Below are 21,323 nucleotides of genomic sequence, written 5' to 3'. Positions count from 1 at the left end.
TGGAGCTTAGCCTTCTAACTGACAGCAGACCAAGTGGGTGGAGCTTAGCCTTCTAACTGGCAGCAATTGGATAAAAACAATTATTCCTCTCCCTCTAATTAGGACTTTATATTTCTTTTCTTTTTGTTATATGAACGTAGAGGCATGGATGAGGGGTTGTGCTGCCAAGTTTAGTGTTTCTGGGATGTGTAGTTTTGTTGTTTTGTCCTAGGCCGAAATTTCATTACCCTTTTATATATATAGACTGCTTCGTGGATGGGTAGAAAGCAATTTTTCCAGAGGCCCAAACACAAAGTCTTTTGTGCTGATTGGGATCAAGCAGGTTGCCTTCACTGTATCCAAGTCCACTAAAGGGACAGAAAGGATTCTGCTTCTATTGGAAGTAGTCATAACTTTCAAAACCATGCAATTATAGGGGTTTCTTTTGTTTTTGTCCAAAGAAGATTCTACTCCATTGTGTTTCAAGATGGACAAATGTTTCTCATTTTTCTCCAGTGTTTTTTTTGCTGAAAGCCATGGCCTGGCTTTTTTATTAGTTCACTAAAGCCAGTCGCTTTTAATACCCCGCCTCCCCAATTCAAAACTTATTAGAATTCACTCTGGATTCTATTGTTAAAGCTTTAGGTTAATGTGCAATATGCATACAGAACACTATCAGATGACTGATGGGGCAGCCTTTATTATCTGACACCGTCAGCTACCTTCTTCTGATCAAATGCAGACAGGGAAAAAGTGGCGCAGGAGTGTGCGCAGGGTGAATTTCATTTTTCAAAGCGGGGACGTCACCCCCAAAAAAGCCACTTCACAGCCAATGCAACAGATTTCGGTTGACTTTCTTTTCTTTTTTAAAAAAAGGAGTAATATTGATTCATACCAAGGACAGCAAAGATCAATTCTGTTTAATAACTCCCCTCGTGCCAGCATGACTCAGGACATCTGAGCCACCCAGCTAATTTTTATTTATTTATTTTCCCTAAGAATCTGGGTATGAATATTTAAAGATTAGGCCCCATGTGCAGCTCTGGCGCTGTGTGCATGATAATTGCGTCGGCTTTGCGGACGATATCTAAAAGACCAGGACAGTAATCAAAAGGGGCCCCATTCGGTGAGTGATAAGATGCAGAAATGCGATTCATGAGAAATTACTTTGCTATACGTGATGGAGAGGTTAACAAGTGGGAAGAAGAGAAGACAGGGAAATGTGGACTGGGAAGAGAAGGAGGCTGGATCTGCACTAGTTCTGCGGTTAGGTGGCTGAAGTCTAGGATGGTAGGAAGGATTGTGAAGCACTATTATTGTTAAAATACTCATGATGTCCTTTGTAAAAGGTTTGGGGCTTTTTCTTCACACTCAGAGCAGAAAGTAATAGTATTTATTTATTTATTATTTATTTACAGTATTTATATTCTGCCCTTCTCACCCCGAAGGGGACTCAGGGCGGATTACAATGAACACATATATGGCAAACATTCAATGCCAACAGACAAACAACATACATTAGACAGACTCAGAGGCATTTTTAACATTTTTCCAGCTTCACGATTCCGGCCACAGGGGGAGCTGTTGCTTCACCGTCCAGTAGTGGCTGTACTTCCGCATTCCTTTCCTCGTGTTTTGCTGGCAGTTTTATGGTGTTGTAAATTAGCCTCCCACATAAAGCGTCCCTAAATTTCCCTCATTGACAGGTGCAACTGTCTTTCGGGGCTGCATAGGTTAACAGCAAGCCGGGACTATTAATGGTCGGAGGCTTAACCCGACCCGGGCTTCGAACTCATGACCTCTCGGTCAGTAGTGATTTATAGCAGCTGGTTACTAGCCAGGTGCGCCACAGCCCTTCTACCTGCAGTCTCAAATAGTGGACTCCATTTTACCACTTTATTACTCTCTTTCCTCATCTTTCAGCAGGTGTGCAGCTTCTTGTCTAGTTTATAAGGCAGAAGAATGAGATGGGTCTTGAAATGGACTGTACCATATTGGAACACTTTCCGGAGAGTAAAAAAATCCCTTGGTATCTACTGGGATTTGGTTCCAGGACTTCCCATGGATGCCAAAATCCATGGATGCTCAAGCCCCATTATATTCAATGATGTAGTAAAATAGTGTGCCTACAACTCAAGGAGTAAAAATTGGAGCTGCCCTTCAACTACTTGGCAGGACCCAAAGGTCGTGTCATCTCTTCTTCCCTTAAAACAGTTGTTTGCCAAAGGACACAGTCCCAACACCAGGTTTGAAGAAATATTGAAACACCAGTCCAGTAAGTTCCATCATCTTGTCACCATATTATCTTTCACCTCTGGCAGCAAATATATATTTTGAGATAGAATAGATAGCAGGAGAGTCAAAGGGAGAGAAGGGATGAGTGACTCACTAGGTAATAAAAATGTGCATTTGCAAGAAGTACAATTCTGAATACTTGACTGGATACAGGTTATACTTATCTTTGGTTCAGGACAAAACATGTTGAACATCGTTGTTGTTGCTCCTATTGTTTAAGGAATTCTGTGGCTCTTTCCCCCAGTTTGTTCAGAGAATAGAGTTACGAGTGGTTGAGACAATACTTCTTCTTCTTCTTCATCTTAAAATCTTTTTGAATGATACTACAAGTGTGTCGTAGGAGAAAAAGCAATTGTCGTCATGCTCTTGCTGCCATTTTGTATTTTACAATTTACACGGTGCCTCGTTGCTCCATGGAGACAATTTCCACACACAAAACATTGCAGAGATATATTGGTGTAACTTCTTCTAAGAGACTTTCTATTGTTATATGGATAAGAAAATAAAATCTTAAGCAAGGAATTTTGTCTCTCTCCCACTTGTCATTTTTCAGGATTCAGCACCTTCCCCAGAATCTCTGGATCATTACATTTCTGAGGAGTGACGCTGAATATAATTTGTCTGTAATGTCACTATTTATATTTCCACTTCTCATCTGTAGCAGGTGTGTTTGGGGGAGGGGGGAGGGGATTGTTTTGTTCCTACCTGGGAAATAAGAGGATTTATTACTGTGTCAAAATCTCTTCTACTGTTTCCCCAAAGTGACATCTGCTCATAAAGGAGACTTCTGGTGGGTGTGTTGACCTCATCTTAGGGCCCTTTCGAATAACAAACTTTGATTTCATGTTTTATATTGAAAGTAGTGGGTTGGACCTGAGGTTACTTGAATTCCATATATGAAGAAAGAAAGAAAGAAAGAAAGAAAGAAAGAAAGAAAGAATAGAGAAAGAAAAGGATTGAATGATTATGGTGGAAACAATGGTTTATGGAGTAAACGCATATACAGAAGAGTCTCACTCATCCAAGCCTCGCTTATCCAAGCTTCTGGATTATCCAAGCCATTTTTGTAGTCAATGTTTTCAATATATCGTTATATTTTGGTGCTAAATTGGTAAATACAGTAATTGCAACATAACATTACTGCATATTGAACTGGTTTTTCTGTCAAATTTGTTGTATAACATGATGTTTTGGTGCTTAATTTGTAAAATCATAACCTAATTTGATGTTTAATAGGCTTTTCCTTAATCCCTCCTTATTATCCAAGATATTCGCTTATCCAAGCTTCTGCCGGCCCGTTTAGCTTGGATAAGTGAGACTCTACTGTACATAAATGTACAGTGGTACCCATTATGGATACCAAAATCCATGGATGTTCCGGTCCCATTGGTCACAGTGGTATAGTAAATTGATATCCCTTATGTCCAATGGCAAATTATTTTGGAATTTTATTTATTTATTTAGATATATTTTCACATCATGAATTGTTTGAATCAGTGGATGAAGAATCTATGGTTACAGAAGGCTGACTGTATTTCTATTTCTACTGTATGGCTGGAGCTTCTACATGTAGAAGTCTTTCTCTGAAGTGGGCAGAGGCCATAATTTAGGTCGTCCAACTGTCCTGATTTGACATAGAATCATAGAATAGTAGAGTTGGAAGAGACCACATGGGCCATCCAGTCCAACCCCCTGCTAAGAAGCAGGAAATCGCATTCAAAGCACCCCCGACAGATGGCCATCCAGCCTCTGCTTAAAAGCCTCCAAAGAAGGAGCCTCCACCACAGCCCCGGGGAGAGAGTTCCACTGTCGAACAGCTCTCACAGTGAGGAAGTTCTTCCTGATGTTCAAGTGGAATCTCCTTTCCTGTAGTTTGAAGCCATTGTTCCATGTCCTAGTCTGCAGGGCAGCAGAAAACAAGCTTGCTCCCTCCTCCCTTTGACTTCCCTTCACGTATTTGTACATGGCTATCATGTCTCCTCTCAGCCTTCTCTTCTGCAGGCTAAACATGCCCAGCTCTTTAAGCCGCTCCTCATAGGGCTTGTTCTCCAGACCCTTAATCATTTTAGTCGCCCTCCTCTGGACGCTTTCCAGCTTGTCAACATCTCCCTTCAACTGTGGTGCCCAAAATTGGACACAGTATTCCAGGTGTGGTCTGACCAAGGCAGAATAGAGGGGGAGCATAACTTCCCTGGATCTAGACGCTATTCCCCTATTGATGCAGGCCAGAATCCCATTGGCTTTTTTAGCAGCCGCATCACATTGTTGGCTCATGTTTAACTTGTTGTCCACAAGGACTCCAAGGTCTTTTTCGCACACACTGCTGTCAAGCCAGGCGTCCCCCATTCTGCATCTTTGATTTCCATTTACATGTACAGCTCCTGTTTCTCCTCTATCATCCTATTTTAGCTACTTTGAAAATGTCTCATTTTTTCTCTTCTTTTCAGCATAATTTCAATTGCAGAGTGAGTTGGAAATTCAAAAGTAGTTTGCATTCAATTAACTTAGATGCAAGGAACGAAGAGGACTGGATGGAATCATGTCCTTCCCAGTAGGCTCAAGCAAAATCACGCTGCTATACCCTCTCTTAGCTTGTGTGTCCTTCTTGACAACATTTGACATCCTGACCACGTTTTCTTGTTGCTTGGTTCCATTTTTCCCATTCTTCACTAGTGAAATGTTTGAGGGTATGCATCACATATGTGAATCCTCTATTATTATCATCCTTGCATGCAAAGACAGATCATTTCTATTGTTTTATCCCTGTTGCAGGAGAAAACAAATATTTCTGTGTAGTATTCTTCCAGTTTTCAAGCATCCTAAAGTGTTCCAGGGAATTATTGTTCTCAGAAATACATGTGTTTTTCCTGCATGAAAAATAATATGCATGCATATGTCTGCAGAAAACAATCCTCTGTGACCCATTGGGATGTCTGAATGTTGGAAGAATATTGCATTCAAGTCTCAGTGCTCTGTTATTCTTCCTGTTAGAGTCTCTCAACTGTCAGGCAGTGTATTTTTCAGCCAGGAAATTGAGAACGTTATTTCTCTCACTAGTGGCATGCCATATACATAGCATACAACTGGTCCCAAATTTGGTCTCTAACATCTCCAGATATATAGGTCCGCAGTGACAGAGTTGAGGGACCTTCCTTCACAGAGATCTTGACAGCTGTTGCTGGTGAGAATAGATAATGCTGGGCTAGGTGGGAGGCTAGAGTCGTTCAGTATAAGGCAGCTTCATAAGCTTTGATGAGAAATTGTTGGGCTCCCAAATTCAGTCTATTATCTTCCCATCCCTCTTTGCTTTCCAGCAGTGTCTTTCCCAGCCCTGGTGACATTTTAGAAGGAAAAAGCAAATCCAATGCTAAGTTTTCAAATATGAGGGAAAACATTATTTTTAAGTTGTTTTACTAATATTATAAAAATAAGAATATATATAACAGTAGAGTTTGGAACATGAAAGATGGGTGGGCATGGACTACACATTGCAAGTCTATTACTTAATATAAAGATTTATGCAATCTATTTGCTTCTTTCAGTGACTGGGATGTTTTAGGTATAGTGGTGGTGGCATAGTTTGGAGGGAGTAATAAAAAAAGGTCACAAGTGAAGTGGCCACAAAGGAGAAGAAGGCTACCACCTTTGGACAGTTTATTTTGATAGCACCAGGTTCCTAGAATGACAGAAAGGAGGGTATCCTTGGAGCCAAGGTGCTTTTCCTGTGGCATAGCAAATTGGCCAGCCCAGCTTTCCTAAGCACCTTGCTTCAAAGCACACACACAAACACATTACATCAGGCATTGGTCAAATAGGCTGCTTGAAATCAGCAGCCTTCTTCTCCTTTTAATAGCATTCTGTCCAAACTTTGGACTTTATCGCACGAGGGAGGCAAACCCGCACTGAAGCGGGAACATCACTTTTGGTGACAATCCTTATAGCATGTCACCATGTACTACTGACCTGCCTAAATAATAAGAAATACTAATAACATAATAACAATAACATAAATAAGTAATAATAATAACAAATAATAATAATAATAATAATAATAATAATAATAATAATAATAATAGAATAAACAATCCCTTGCTATTGACATGAAAACCTTTCAATAGCTGCCAATCCCACACCGTTTCCATCACCTATGTTGTGCAATAGGGAAGTTCTACTTCTGTGCTTGGCTGCCAGCATGGAAGTGATGTTAGTGAGTGAGATTCCCACTATGCCCCCCTTTCGCTCGCTATTCCTGAGCTGGTATTTAAAAGAAAAATTCCGTAGTATTTGTTTGTTTTTAATTCACCATACCTGCAACTGCAAAATCACTTTTAAGAAATGAATTAAAAATTGTAGAGCTGTAGAAGTATGAAAAATGTGGAATTGTGAGAGCATGCATTAGTACAAGTGTGGGACCACAGATTCATCAGTTGGTGCCGTTGCAGAAATGGAAGGAAGAGTGATAATGAGGGGGTTCATGTTGGTAAGTTGCCACTATTGGTAACTGCACAATTCCACGACAAAGATTTTGAGCAATGAAGTGCTTTGTTCACATTCTTCCTAGCCATTTTCAGATAAAGTACAACTGCTTGCACAATGGACAGTTATACCAATGCCGCACACTGACAACATTCTGGGATTAACATTTTATTTTGTTCTGCCTTACTATGGATTTTTTTCTTTTTAAAGGTTTTTACTATGTGCTCTTAGAATTCAAGTGAGCACACAGCAAAAAGGCTTTAAACTCCCAGAGAACGGGGATGAGAACTGTCAAGTTTCACCTTGTTTAGCATCACCCCGATCAATGGTTCTGCTATAAACAATCTCCGGGTGTGTGGAAACGGGTTCATGACACTTTCTGACACCCAAATCTGCCAGCTTTCTCTGCTTGGTTTGAGAACTTCTTCCCCCTCCTAACTGCTCTTGTTCTGCTAGTGCCGAACCAAAGTGTTCCGCAGAGTGTTTATTTCTTGGATGAGGTTTCCTGGAAATGCTACTGGCAATTAGGAGCTCCTTTTCTCCTCTTTCTTTTGTACATGTGTAGGTTTGTGTCTGAGTGTGTCTGAGAGAGAGAGAGAGAGAAAGGTTGAGCTAAGAGACGTATAATGGCTAATACAACAATCCTAAATGAGGAGAATGTGGGAGAGTTTTGTGAAAGAAAATCCATCAGTCACAAAGCCTTGTCATCTCGATTTGACCAGTTTGGGAGATAGAGGGCAGTTGTTTTCTTTCTATTTTTCTGGCAGTTCAAACAATGGCAAGGGAAAACTCTCATGCTGATATTCACAGGTTGGATCTCATTTGGGGGGGGGGCAGGGGAGCAAATAAAGCCTTTACATATTTAATTGCATGTGAGAACAACAAAACTCAAAATCCAGAGGTGAGATTGCAGGAGAAATCATGCATTTTTCAGGGTTGTTGTGAGTTTTCCAGGCCATGTTTCAGAAGCATTCTCTCCTGACGTTTCACCCACATCTATGGCAAGCATCCTCAGAAGTTGTGACAGTATACCTGCCATAGATGTGGGCAAAACATCAGGAGAGAATGCTTCTGGAACATGGCCATACAGCCTGGAAAACTCACAACCACCTGTGATTCCAGCCATGAAAGCCTTCGACAACACATGCAGTTTTCTTTCTTTTTTCATATTTTGAGACATTACCATATTTTCATTAAAATAGATTACGGGCAAGTTGTAGTGTTTTGTGAGAGGGAAAATCCTGCATTTTGCCAAAAATATATACACAAAATCTATATTTGTACAAAATACCATGTTTATTTGTGAGTTGTTTTTTTTCTGTCAAGGCCCTAAATATGAAAAATTGTTAAAAAATGCATCAAAATTCTTGTAATATGTTGTGACACGATTACTCATCAAGAACAAGAAATATGCAAATATAGTATGACCCCTGTATTCATGGAGCTAGTGTTGATTTAATTTACCCACATTTGACAAAATATTTACTCTCTGTGCATTTCCATGAGATCCAATGCTGTATATTGGTTTGAGCATTAGATTATGACTCTGGAGACCAGGGTTCAATTTCCCACTCCACCATGAAAACCCACATGGTGACCTTAGGTGAATGCATACTTTCAGTTTTAGATAACCCCATGATAGGGTCTCCATAAACCAGAAAGGATTTGAATGCAATAATAACAACAACAAAGGCATTTCCTATGCTCTTCAATGCACATCTGTGTATTCTTCCGCCAGAAGTCATTTGTTCAATAGTGTTTGCTATTTCTGCAATTTTTTGTTAGCCTCAGTCAATTCAGGAATATATTATCATGAATACAAGTAAATTACAGTATTTTTCAGTTTTCTAGTGTTGACAAACTGTGATGGCACATCCAAGTTAAAAAGAAAACTATAATGTCTGGCACCCTCGGGGGCTATTGGTTACCTTCTGGTGGAATCAAGTTTTAACATAAAAGGCTTCAAATAGGATAAAAGTTAACCAAAATGAATTTACTGGAGGCAAAGACAAAGGATTAACAAAGACAACTCAAACTATACATCACGAATGAAAGAATCCATTGACAGAAGACATCTTTCTGGGACTGGTGGGTATTAGTAGTGCTGTGTTGATAATACAGGACTTTGTTGTGGTGGTGGTACAGGCCGTACTTAGCTTATTGGGAGTACAGTACTTAGCTTATTAGTAGTACAGCTATACTATGTTGACAGTACTGTACTTGTTGGTAGTACAGTAGAGTCTCACTTATCCAACATAAACGGGCCGGTAGAACATTAGATAAGTGAAAATGTTGGATAATAAGGAAGGATTAAGGAAAAGCCTATTAAACATCAAATTACGTTATGATTTTACAAATTAACATATATACTCGAGTATAAGCTGACCCAAATATAAGCCGAGGCACCTAGTTTTACCACAAAAAAACTGGGAAAACATTGATTCACGTATAAGCCGAGTGTGGTAAATTTCAGAAATAGATACCAATAAAATTACATTAATTGAGGCATCAGTAGATTAAATGTTTTTTGAATATTTACATATCACTGTAATTTAAGATATGACTCTCCAACTCTGATTAAATCATTATTCTCATCTTCAATGTAAATGTGCTTATGTATCCTTTTAATAATAATAGAGTAAAATAATAAATGTAAAAATAAAGTAAAATAATAATATTCCCACAGTAATAATAATAAGATGAGAGTGAAATAAATGTATTAATAATAAAAATAGAGTAAAATAAATGTAATAGTAACAATAATAATAGAATAAAATAATAGATGTACTAATAATAATTAATAGAGTAAAATAACAAATGTAATAATACCAATAATAATAGAGAAAATAATACATGTACCATATATACTCGAGTATCATCCGATCTGAATATAAACCAACCAGGACCCTCACCTGAGAATAAGTCGAGGCAGGCTTTTTCAGTCCTTAAAAAGGGCTGAAAAATTCAGCTTATACTTGAGTATATATGGTAAGCACCAAAAACATCACATTTCACAACAAATTGACAGAAAAAGCAGTCCAAAAGACAGTAACGTTACTGTATTTATGAATTTAGCACCAAAACATCGCAATATATTGGAAACATTGTCTTAAAAACATTGACTACTAACAAATTGACTACAAATAAAGATAGAATTGCATAACATGAATTTACAGTAGCAACATTGTTGGAAATTAAATCTATAAAAAGTTCAATCCTTGCTGCCTAGAGAAACAGCTGTGGATCCAGGCGGGAGGCAAACTGCGTTGGATAATCCAGAACGTTGGATAAGTGAGACTCTACTGTACTTAGCTTATTGTTATTACGTGCTTAGAATGCCTGACTGAATTGCTGGGCCCAAAGATCCCAGACAAATCCTGGCCTCCTTCTCTGCTGGCTCTGATGCAGAAGAATGGGCGGGCCTTGCAAGACAGGCTCAGAGGCAAAAGGGCTAAACCAACAGAGACAGGCCTCTAGGGGTTTTTTGAAGCTCCACCCCCAAACTAATACAAAATGGAGGAACCCACTCCGAAAGGGAAGAGAAGCAGAGGAGAGAAAAGGTAGGCCCAAGACATCACACAAACAATGAAACATTGGGCTGAAAGCCACTTTACACATTGTTTTATATTGTTCTTTTAATTGTTATTGAATAACAAAAAGGACAATATTTTATGGTTGAAGTTTGACCGTTCATACAGTGTTAATACCACAGCCCAACACAACATAATTTCTTCGTGTCTTGGTTTTTTTAGGCCTGTTTCTGAGGTTATTTGTGATTCTGATTCAGAAAATTGCATTGGATAGACCACATCAACTCTAGGTTCTTAGATATGGTTATCATGCTTTTTAAAGAGTGAACACATGATGACACACATATATATATAAAATTTAGTTTAACAATATAATTTACAATCTATATATATATATAAGGGTAATGAAATTTCGGCCTAGGACAAAACAACAAAACTACAAATCCCAGAAACACTAAACTTGGCAGCACAACCCCTCATCCATGCCTTTGCGTTCATATTACAAAAAAAAAGAAAAGAAAAGAAAAATAAAGTCCTAATTAGAGGGAGAGGAATAATTGTTTTTATCCAATAGCTGCCAGTTAGAAGGCCAAGCTCTGCCCACTTGGTCTCCTAGCAACCCACTCAGCCCAGGGGACAGGCAGAGTTAAGCCTCACTTACGCCTCTTCCCCATTGCCTATAAAATACAGATTATCTTAATTTAACTGGATTATATGGCAGTGTAGACTCAAGGCCCTTCCACACAGCTATATAATCCATTTAGAATCTTATATTATCTGCTCAAAGTCAGACACAACTGGACTTAATGTCAGGGGAAAACCTTTACCCTTTACCTTAACTACAGTAGAGTCTCACTTATCCAACATAAATGGGCCGGCAGAATGTTGGATAAGCGAATATGCTGGATAATAAGGAGAGATTAAGAAAAAGCCTATTAAACATCAAAATGGGTTATGATTTTACAAATTAAGCACCAAAACATCATGTTATACAACAAATTTGACAGAAAAAGTAGTTCAATAAGCAGTAATGTTATGTTGTAATTACTGTATTTACTAATTTAGCACCAAAATATCATGATATATTGAAAACATTGACTACAAAAATGCGTTGGATAATCCAGAACGTTGGATAAGCGAGTGTTGGATAAGTGAGACTCTACTGTACCACCAATTCCTCAATACTTTATTTCCCATACCACCATACTTCGCCACAGCAACGCGTGGCTGGGCACAGCTAGTAATATATAATACAGTAGAGTCTCACTTATCCAAGCCTCACTTATCCAAGTTTCTGGATTATCCAAGCCATTTTTGTAGTCCATGTTTTCAATATATCGTGATATTTTGGTGCTAAATTCGTAAATACAGTAATTACAACATAACATTACTTTGTATTGAACTGCTTTTTCTGTCAAATTTGTTGTATAACATGATGTTTTGGTGCTTAATTTGTAAAATCATAACCTAATTTGATGTTTAATAGGCTTTTCCTTAATCCCTCGTTATTATCCAAGATATTCGCTTATCCAAGCTTCTGCCGGCCCGTTTAGCTTGGATAAGTAAGACTCTACTGTAATTATAACATATTGTATATACATATAATATTCATAATATTATATTGTTATACGATATAACAATAATACAATATAATAATATTAATTATATATTATATTTTACATGTAATGTTACTAATAATATTACAATATATTTTTTAGGCTTGTTTCTGAGGTTATTTGTGATTCTGATTCAGAAAATTGCATTGGATAGACCACATCAACACTAGCTTCTTAGATATGGTTATCATGCTTTTTTAAGAGTGAATACATGAAGACATATATATATATATAATTTAATTTTAAAATATAATTTACAATAATATATAATAATTATAACATATTGTATATACATATAATATTCATAATATTATATTGTAATATGATATACTAATAATACAATATAATAATATTAATTATATGTTATATTTTACATGTAATATTACTCCTGTAATAATATTACCATATATTGATACAGTACAATATAGTAATTTATTACCAGTATTGTACTATTCTAATAATATAATATTGTATGTAAATTTAATTTGTAAGCCGCTCTGAGGCCCCTTCGGTGTGAGAAGGGGGGTATATAAATGTAGCAAATAAAATAAATAAATAAGACTGGAAAATGACATATGATGTAAAAACTAGAGCTGATGGGGGAAATCTGGTGCCCATTATTGGAATCAGAAGGTCAATATATGTCCAAAAGTAGGGTTAATGTTTGAGGCACCAAAATGTGTGACCAATGTAATCTGAATAAAGAAAAAAGAAAAACTAAAACAAATAAAATATAATTTCAGATTGATTTTTCCAGATGAAAGTAATTAAGATTGCAAACCCCAGTCTTCCAGTGATTGGAATTCCTCGATATACAGAGGTCAGTGTCCCTTTTGAGAGTTTGATCTGACCTCAGCAGTGGCTTGTCTTTCTCACAGATTTCCAGACTCTTCATGCTTCTTAATGTATTGAATAAATGGAAAACACAATTCCCAAAACACATTTCTTCTTGGCCAGGGGTAAGTTGAGGACAAAAATATTTCCAGGAGAATTATTCAACTCATGGAGAATTCTCAAGGAAATTCAGGGCAAACATTTCAACATGTCAGATAAGTGAACACTTCTTCATCAAAGAAAGGATATTCCATCTTATTTTAAACCTCTATCAGAAAGATCTGTGGTTATTCCACAGGAGCATGAACTTTGTGAATCCCCCTAGTTAAAACCTCGCATTACTTGTGGTATTACCCAGAGCATGCTCTAAGAAGCCAAGAATGGATGTTGGTTCTACATACTTCTCTTTTTCTTCCCCCTTCTCTATCTCTTTTAATGGGGCCACAGCTAGCACAGCGGGTTAAACCGCCAGCTATAGAAAATCTTGCTGACCGGAAGGTTGACAGTTCAAGCCGTGGGTTGGGGTGAGCTCTCGCTCTCAGCCCTAGCTTCTACTTACCTAGCAGTTTGAAAACAGCAATGTGAGTAGATCAATAGGTACTGTCATGGCGGGGAGGTAAAAGGCACTGAAAAACATGCTGGCAAATTTGCTCAGGAAGGCAATTGCATAACAGCATTGAATGTTTGCCATATATGTATTCTGTAATCCGCTCTGAGTCCCCTCGGAGAGATAGAGCAGAATATAAATAAAGCATATTATTATAATGATTGGTTTCAGAATAGGGACCCTGTCATATTTTTAACTAAATTTTCCCATTGTGTTTGAAGCAGAGCATTGCAACATTTTGCAGAGATTGACACAGAGAAGCCTTTGGCAACTGAAGTGGTGTCCCTTTGTCATTCTTATTTTGAGGGACTTTTTTTTTGTAAGCGTAACTTTGTTGGAATGGACTTGCCATTATTGTGCATGCATGAGTCACAACGGTTGCCTTATTATTGCAATTTCTTTCCTTCCATTTTTATTGATGAGTCTGTTCATAGCAGTAAGGCAGTCTAACAGAAAATTTTCATTTGCAAATCCCAGTCCTATTGAAATTTCAAAGGCAAGTTCTTACTCATAACATCATACAATTCCCCTTGAAATCTAGTGCTCGCTTGGTTTTAGCAACTATTTAGCCTTCCCTACTTCCATCCAAGAAACGACCACTATTTAAACCTACCAGAATTCTTTTGCCATTTTCAAAACAATCTTTCTGTGTTTAGGTAGGTAGGTAGGTAGGTAGGTAAATAGATAGGCTATTGTTTCCCAAGAAAAGCAACACTGATTATGAGCAAATTTATTGGATTTAAAAACAATACATGAAGCTCCGTTAATCCCCCAGTAAAGATGCTGTTAATATTTAAATGGCATTTATTTAAACTTACAGTAACTGCCCTATTAAATTTGAATTAACTGTGCATTTGGGAGTCTTCCCCTAAAGCCTAGCTGGGACTTTGCCACTACCGATCCCTCTTATGCCTGTATTTTATATTGGGTGCTTAGCCATAAAAAGGATCATTCCGCTTGCCCTTTAAAGTCTTGTGATTTGGGGGCTGTTTTCACACACATGCACACATAAACACACTCCTCTCACCCCTCTGCTTTCTGTGTCTTTATTTCTTGAATAAAGAATTTAACACTTTCCATACCAATTTCTAACAACCTTGCTGTTATACCAATGCTGGGACTTAAAGCAGGCACATTATTTCATAGCATTGAGCCATGAGAATGAAAGTGATGTCAAACTGCATTAGAAAGTAAGTGTATTTGCACTCTAAGACCCTTTTTCCTCTGCAGTTGTCCAAACTGATTCATGGCAAGTCTTTTGTACTATGATCATCTTGGTTTCATGACAAAATTTTACAGATTAAATTTTAATTTTTTTTAAAGATTATTTGTAGGTTTCCTATGTTTTCCTTTTTGCTTCTAGCTCTTTTCAAATCAGCATTTCTTTTTTAAGGAGGACGAAATGGAATAGATGCATGCCTCTTCACTTGAAGTTTTTCTTGCTATTCTTTTGGAAGCAGCCTTAGCCAGCTCTGAATTCACCATTGATTTCTGGCAGTCTGTTCAAACATGAAAGTAGTTAATTTCCAAATATGCTTCTGAGACTTAGTTTTGGTGAGGCTCAAAGCATGTGCAAAGCTTAGAATCATAGAATCATAGAGTTGGAAGAGACCTCGTGGACCATCCAGTCCAATCCCATTCTGCCAAGATGCAGGAAAATCACATTCAAAGCATCCCCGACAGATGGCCATCCAGGCTCTGCTGAAAAGCCTCCAAAGAAGGAGCCTTCACTACACTCCAAGGCAGAGAGTTCCACTCCTGAACAGCTCTCTCTCACAGTGAGGAAGTTTTTCCTAATGTTCAGATGAAATCTCCTTTTCTGTAGTTTGAAGCTGTTGTTCCATGTCCTAGTCTCCAGAGCAAGCTTGCTCCCTTCTCCCTATGACTTCCCCTCACATATTTATTCATGGCCATCATCTCTCCCCTCATCTTTTTCTTCTGCAGACTAAACATGTCCAGCTCTTTAAACCACTCCTCATAGGGCTTGTTCTCTAGACCCTTGATCATTTTAGTTAACACATTCCAGCTTGTCAACATCTCCCTTCAATTGTGGTGCCCAGAATTGGATACATTATTTCAGGTGTGGTCTGACCAAGGCAGAATAGAGAGGTTGCATGACTTCCCTGTATTCAGACACTAGACTCCTATTTATTCAGGCAAAAATCCCATTGGATTTTTTTTTTTTGCTGTTGCATCACATTGTTGGCTCATGTTCACCTTCTTCCCCACGAGGATTCCAAGGTCTTTTTCACACGTACTGATGTCGAGCCAGGCGTCCCCCATTCTGTATCTTTGCATTTCATTTTTTCTGCCTAAGTGGAGTATCTTGCATTTGTCCCTGTTGAACTTCATTTTATTAGTTTTGGCCAATCATCTCTCTAATCTGTTAAGATTGTTTTGGATTCTGCTCCTGTCTTATGGAGTATTAGTTATCCCTCCCAACCCTTAGGGACAATAGGGATTGTCCAACAATGTCTGGAAGGCCAGAGGCACCTTACCATGACTTTAGTTGTTGGTTTTGTTATTGTTATCTGTCTTCAAAGCATTTCAAAGCATTTCTGACTTATCACAGGATTTTCTAAGTAAGATTTGTTGAGGGGGAGTTTCTTTGTCTTCTTCCAAAGCTTAGAGAGTGTAACTTGCCCAGTGTGATCCATTAGGTTTCCATGTCTAAGTGGAGATTTGAACCCTGGTCTCCGAAGCTGTGGGTCAAACACTACACCATGCTGGCTTTATTGTGCATTTATGCAAAAATATACAGGTGCACTCTGAGTTTAAACATGCATTGCACAAAATATCATCTCACTCACAACATTTTGAATAGTTGAAAGTAATGAAATAGAGGGAGCTGTCTTTAAGTCAACTGGTAAGGTGAAAAAAGTTTGCAGATTTGTGGAATCTTTGGAACACTTCATCAGGAAAGATGTTTCATCGGGGAGAGGTCAGGAAGGAAAGCAGAAGACTTGATGTTGTAAGTCAGTTGTTCTCAACCTTTGGGTCCCCAGATGTTTTGGCCTACAACTCTCAGAAATCCCAACCAGTTTACCAGCTGTTAGGATTTCTGGGAGTAGAAGGCCAAAACATCTGGGGACCCACAGGTTGTAAGTTATGGAGTCCACATACTTCCCAGTGGGGCATATCAGATGATGATGTGATGTTAACTACCATCCAGAGAAGCCCCACGCCTTATTAAGACAAAAAATCATTCCTCTCCATCGTATAACTTTAACAGTCTTTGAGTTTTTAAAACCAGCCGTCTTTTGGGTTTTTAAAATAGCAAAGAGGCCACTGTAAAATAAATGATTCAAATTCTAACTAATGGATCACAGCCTTTAGCAAAGTAAGAAAAGAGCAGCGTGTAAGAAGGCCTGGGCGAGTGAACCCGGATATTATAAATAATTGCCAATATTTTAAGAGTGAATTATCATAGGATATACCATATTCCAAAAACAGAGGATGGGGAAAGACCTTATGCCCTGTTTTGGACAGTCAAACACTTAGGCCTGACCATGTTAAGCTAACTGAGGTTATTACATGAAGAGATTTTTTTAAAACACCCAAAGATAAAAATGCTGTTTCTCCTTCAGGTGTGTGTTGAATGAAATCAAAACCGATGTCTGCCTGCAATGCTGGTCAATCTATTTGTGTTGTCTGCCAGGAGAGGGGGCCTTTAGTCTTGTTAGGAAAAAGGAAGATGCCTGCTTACCATAGCAAAGGATAGTTCCGTTTAATTCACTATGAGATTGCTCTAGAGTAAATAGAAAAGATTGAAATATATTTTTCCTCATTTGAATTGGGTACCAAACCCCAAGCCTCACATCTGTGCTCTGCCAGAGGCCTTCGTTATTTTGAAAGATTTTCATTTTCTTTTTAAGCAATGTATATGAAATAAATACAGATTTCTTATGCTTATCCACCAGAGGACATGAGAGGATTTCTCACTCCTCGCTGCTTCACCTTCACAGCTGGACTCAGCTGTTGGCGTCTTCTCTCCTGGAGCTACTGTATAATTTAGAGGCCTCTGGATTTCTTCTTTCTCACCCTCTTTCCTCCTCCTTCTTGTAAGAGAGTGTCTGTGTGCGTGTGTTGGGGGAGCATGTTTATTGTGTTTATTGTCTATAGATATTTTTAAAACCTGAAGCAATTACAGCTGTCAGGGACAAGACAAGCTGTGACAAGCTGATTTATGTATACATGATACAGATGCAAAAAAGGAGGGAAGGGGTGGGAGGGAGAGAGTCAGGGGAGTGGAGCAAAAAGCTTGGCACCATCAGGTGAGGCGTGTGCATTAAACTGAATGAAGCTATCAAAGAGCATGCATGATTTTCAGAGAAGAGTTTAGAATACTTTCCCCTCTTTTGGAGAAAAAGAAAACATGTAATTCAAAAAGAATTTGGGCTCCGACTGTTGGGATGAGTGTGGCCTATCAGATCTGTTTTAGCCAATAGCAAGTTAGCGTTGTTAGCTCCCAGGGAGATTATCACACCAGTCTGTAAGCAGTGTTAGAAATTCTCCCTAGGCACAAATAAAACACTATTTACTGTATGATGTCGCTCTAATCTCAAACCAAGCTTCAGGTTGACTCAAAGTTGAAGAAAATGAAAATGGTTAGAAACTGTGTTTTGGCTTCTGAATACCTTGTCCATACTAGGGGTAAATACATTTTAGTGTACAATAAAAAACAATGTGCCTTAGCCATTGGTTTTGTGGAAGCTGCAAAGAAAAATATACCCCATTCTTCCCCCATTGTCAGATTGCTCTCCTTCTTGGCTTCAAAGGAAACAGTTGAACACTTTTTAACCCCCAATCATCTTGATCGCTTCCTTATTTTAACAATTTAAATGAAGTGCTGGCTCGTCCTGCAATAAGCCATTTTCCTTTTCATTAAATGCTTTCTTTTCTTTCAAGGCAACACCACCACACTTCCCATCTTTGCTTGTTCCATTTTATCACAAGGGTCCACCTTCTGGTCTCAGATGTTGGTCCTGAAATTTCGGTGAATATAATGTTACTGTTGAATTGGTAACTCTGTAAACTAGTGTGGCTTTGCCTCTTTGTAGACTGAACCAGCGCTGGGTTGCCCAAGTGATATCAAACTTCAGTATTAGTGCTGGAACATATAATCCAGTCCTCTAGTCCAAGTTGTATAATATCCCATTGTGTTTACTTTAAAGAAACCAATCTTGACTACTTTGGACGCTCTCACACAAAAAATTATATCTATATTGTTATATTATATTATACTAGCTGTGCCCAGCCACGCGTTTCTGTGGCAAAGTGGTGGTGGTATTGGTTAAAAGTTGTTGTGGAATTTTTAATTTGACGTTATTTGTATTTTGTTTAATTAATTTTATTGTAACTTATCCTTTTTATTTATTATATTTTATTATTTTGTTGTATCATTTTTAGTTATTTTGTTATAGTATTTTATTGTATTAATTTTTTTAGTGTTTTTAATTATTTTTATTTTATTATTTGTATTTATTTTATTTTTTATTCTTTTATTAACACTGGGCTGAGTGGGTTGCTAGGAGACCAAGTGGGGGGAGCTTAGCCTTCTAAGTGGCAGCAATTGGATAAAAACAATTATTGCTCTCCCTCTAAGTAGGACTTTATTTTTCTTTTCTTTTTGTTGTATCAACCTAGAGGCATGGATGATGGGTTGTGTTGTCAAATTTCGAGGTTGGGGGGCCTGTAGTTTTGTTGTTTTGTGGGTCGCCGTGATGCCATCACTCATTTATATATATAGATAGAAATTCCTGCATAAATAATTGCCTGGAAGAAGCCTTGCAATGCTCACCGTGAGTGGTCAACTGAGTGTCAAGTCACTCTCTTTCTACCTTACTCTGTTTTTGTGAGGAGAAAGCAGTAGAGAAATGGAGATGGGTTGTGCTGAGCTCCTTGGAGGAAAGGCAAGGTGCATGCTGTCATATGTAGATATTTTCTGCATGGTTGCAATTCTCATAATTCATGCTTCACCATTAAACTCTGATAAAAATGCAGTTTTAAAAAATTATAGTCCCATGTCAAAGTCGAGTAGTTGGAGCAGAGGACACAGAACTCCATGAGGGAAGGCTTTCATTTTAAAAATGGATAGTATGGGGAAAATGGAGAAAACGCATAAGGCTACCACTTCACAATGGGTTCAGATCAGGGTTCAAAAGCAACCAAGAAACCAGCCAACAAGAGAACCCGTCGTCTCTTTGTTGCTGATCAGGGACTCTGAGAGTACACTTAGTGCTGCACTGCAGACACAATCAATAAAGCTCATACTTTATGTACCTCATTACTGTTTCCCCTTGTCTTAAAGAGCTTCCAGTAACCGGGAGCATAGCAATGGGAAGATGGAGACACAAGGGGAAGTTAATACTGAATGATAGGCCTCTAAGGTATAATAGAATCCCTAAGCCCTCTTGCTCTGAGGCAGGAACTTCAGCGTTTCAATCCCACCAATGCCATGTTCCACATAAAGTTGGAATATTAAAAACTGCCTCACTACCTATTCAGGCAGACAAATATACTAACCCATAAGGTCTGAATGGCAGTGACAGATTGGGGCCTGGAGCGAGAAAGTTTGCTGTGCCCAGGAAAGCAGAGGTGTCTGGGGTTGAGGTTGGGACCTTATTCATGTACAAGTCATACTCTACTGCAGCATTACAGAGTCTTTCCAATAATGTAGCACCTGGAATTCCATTTCACTAAATGATGCAGGACACTAGGAAAGGGCAAAAGGAAGTACAGAATTCTGCACTGATCCTACTAATCAGATATCTCATTCCAGATTACTTCAGGGTGTGAGTTTAGCCAATTGCCAGTTATAGGAAAAAGAACAGGGAGAAAATCTCTGTTTTTTTTTTAAAAAAGAGATCAATTTCAAGTGAAGCAGTCACCAGGAACTATGTCATGTTTCAAGAACATCTCTGACTACCTGATGGAGGTAGACATCATCTTTCTCTCTTTCTCGTATTTAAATGAGAGCCCGTCTGGTATAGTGATTTGATTATATTGAACTCTTATTCTGGAGTCCAGGGTTTGAACTGTTGCTTAGTCATGGAAGCCTATACTTTTAGTCTTGGAAGGTAGCGAGGCAAACTGCTGCTGAACAAATTGTTCCAAAAATTGTTTCACCTTTGGGTCACCATAAGTTGGAAATGACTTGAAGGCACACAATGTTTACTTTTATTTTATTGTGATTTTTTTATCATGTCAGAAGCGACTTGAGAACATAGTGCAAGTCGCTTCTGGTGTGAGAGAATTGGCCGTCTACAGAGACATTGCCCAGGGGACACCTGGATGTGTTCAATGGGAGACTTCTCTCATGTACCCGCAATCTAGAGCCGACAGATTGGATAAGTTACAACATTGGGCTCAGGAAGTCTATCTTTACATGTTGTCTGAAGGAAGAGTTTAGAAGTGTTTGCTTCTGTTCTGTATTTGAACACAGCTGGTTTTATCACCATAACCTAACAAACCATGGCTTATATGGCTTGTTGTAATACACCATAGTTTATTTTCATCAGAATTCAGATTTCATTTATATGTATAAATACATAGATATCATGAGAATCATTTGCTAATCTCAAAAGGAAGCAGGATCTATGCTAAAGGAGGAGAAGGGGCAGAGCACATGCACAAAGCTTGCTGCTGCTTGTTCTCATGATGGTAAAAGATGGTTTAGTATTGCACATGAACTATGGCAGAGAAAGCTTTCAACTATGGGTAATAGAATATGAGTGTTGGGTGGGTGATGGTCTCAGATACTGATCTTTGGAACATTCATTTCTCCTCTTTGAAATGTTCAGGGATATGATATACTGGAGCATTTCCCTCCAGAAGGGAATGATTACTTTACAATTGTGCCCATAACCACTGGACCGTGTGGCTCTCAATTTTTCCTTCCTCTCCATCAGGAGAAACTGTGGCACACACACACACCCCCTCTCCCCAAAACCCATTGCGGTGCTTTATTCTTCGAGGCTCTTAATC

The 21,323-nt window shown here is 38.4% G+C and overlaps 1 protein-coding gene across 8 annotated transcripts in view; it reads left to right on the top strand.

Moving 5' to 3' along the window:
* Nucleotides 1-21,323, top strand: part of ntm (neurotrimin) — a 1,038,813-nt gene that overhangs the window by 598,870 nt on the left and 418,620 nt on the right. For 7 of the 8 annotated variants that reach the window (XM_062961406.1, XM_062961404.1, XM_062961403.1 and 4 more), the window contains exon 1: nt 10,148-10,310. The exons of the other annotated variant lie outside the window; for it this stretch is intronic. In XM_062961406.1, coding sequence (XP_062817476.1) covers nt 10,163-10,310 — 148 coding nt within the window. In that variant the 5' untranslated portion in view covers nt 10,148-10,162. Of the gene's footprint in view, nt 1-10,147; nt 10,311-21,323 lie in introns of those variants that run through there. 8 annotated transcript variants of the gene reach the window in all.

The sequence above is a fragment of the Anolis carolinensis genome, unplaced genomic scaffold (assembly GCF_035594765.1).
Source record: "Anolis carolinensis isolate JA03-04 unplaced genomic scaffold, rAnoCar3.1.pri scaffold_8, whole genome shotgun sequence".
Taxonomy (NCBI): domain Eukaryota; kingdom Metazoa; phylum Chordata; class Lepidosauria; order Squamata; family Dactyloidae; genus Anolis; species Anolis carolinensis.
Note: the sequence above shows the minus strand (reverse complement) of the source record. Positions and strands in the feature narration are given on the sequence as shown.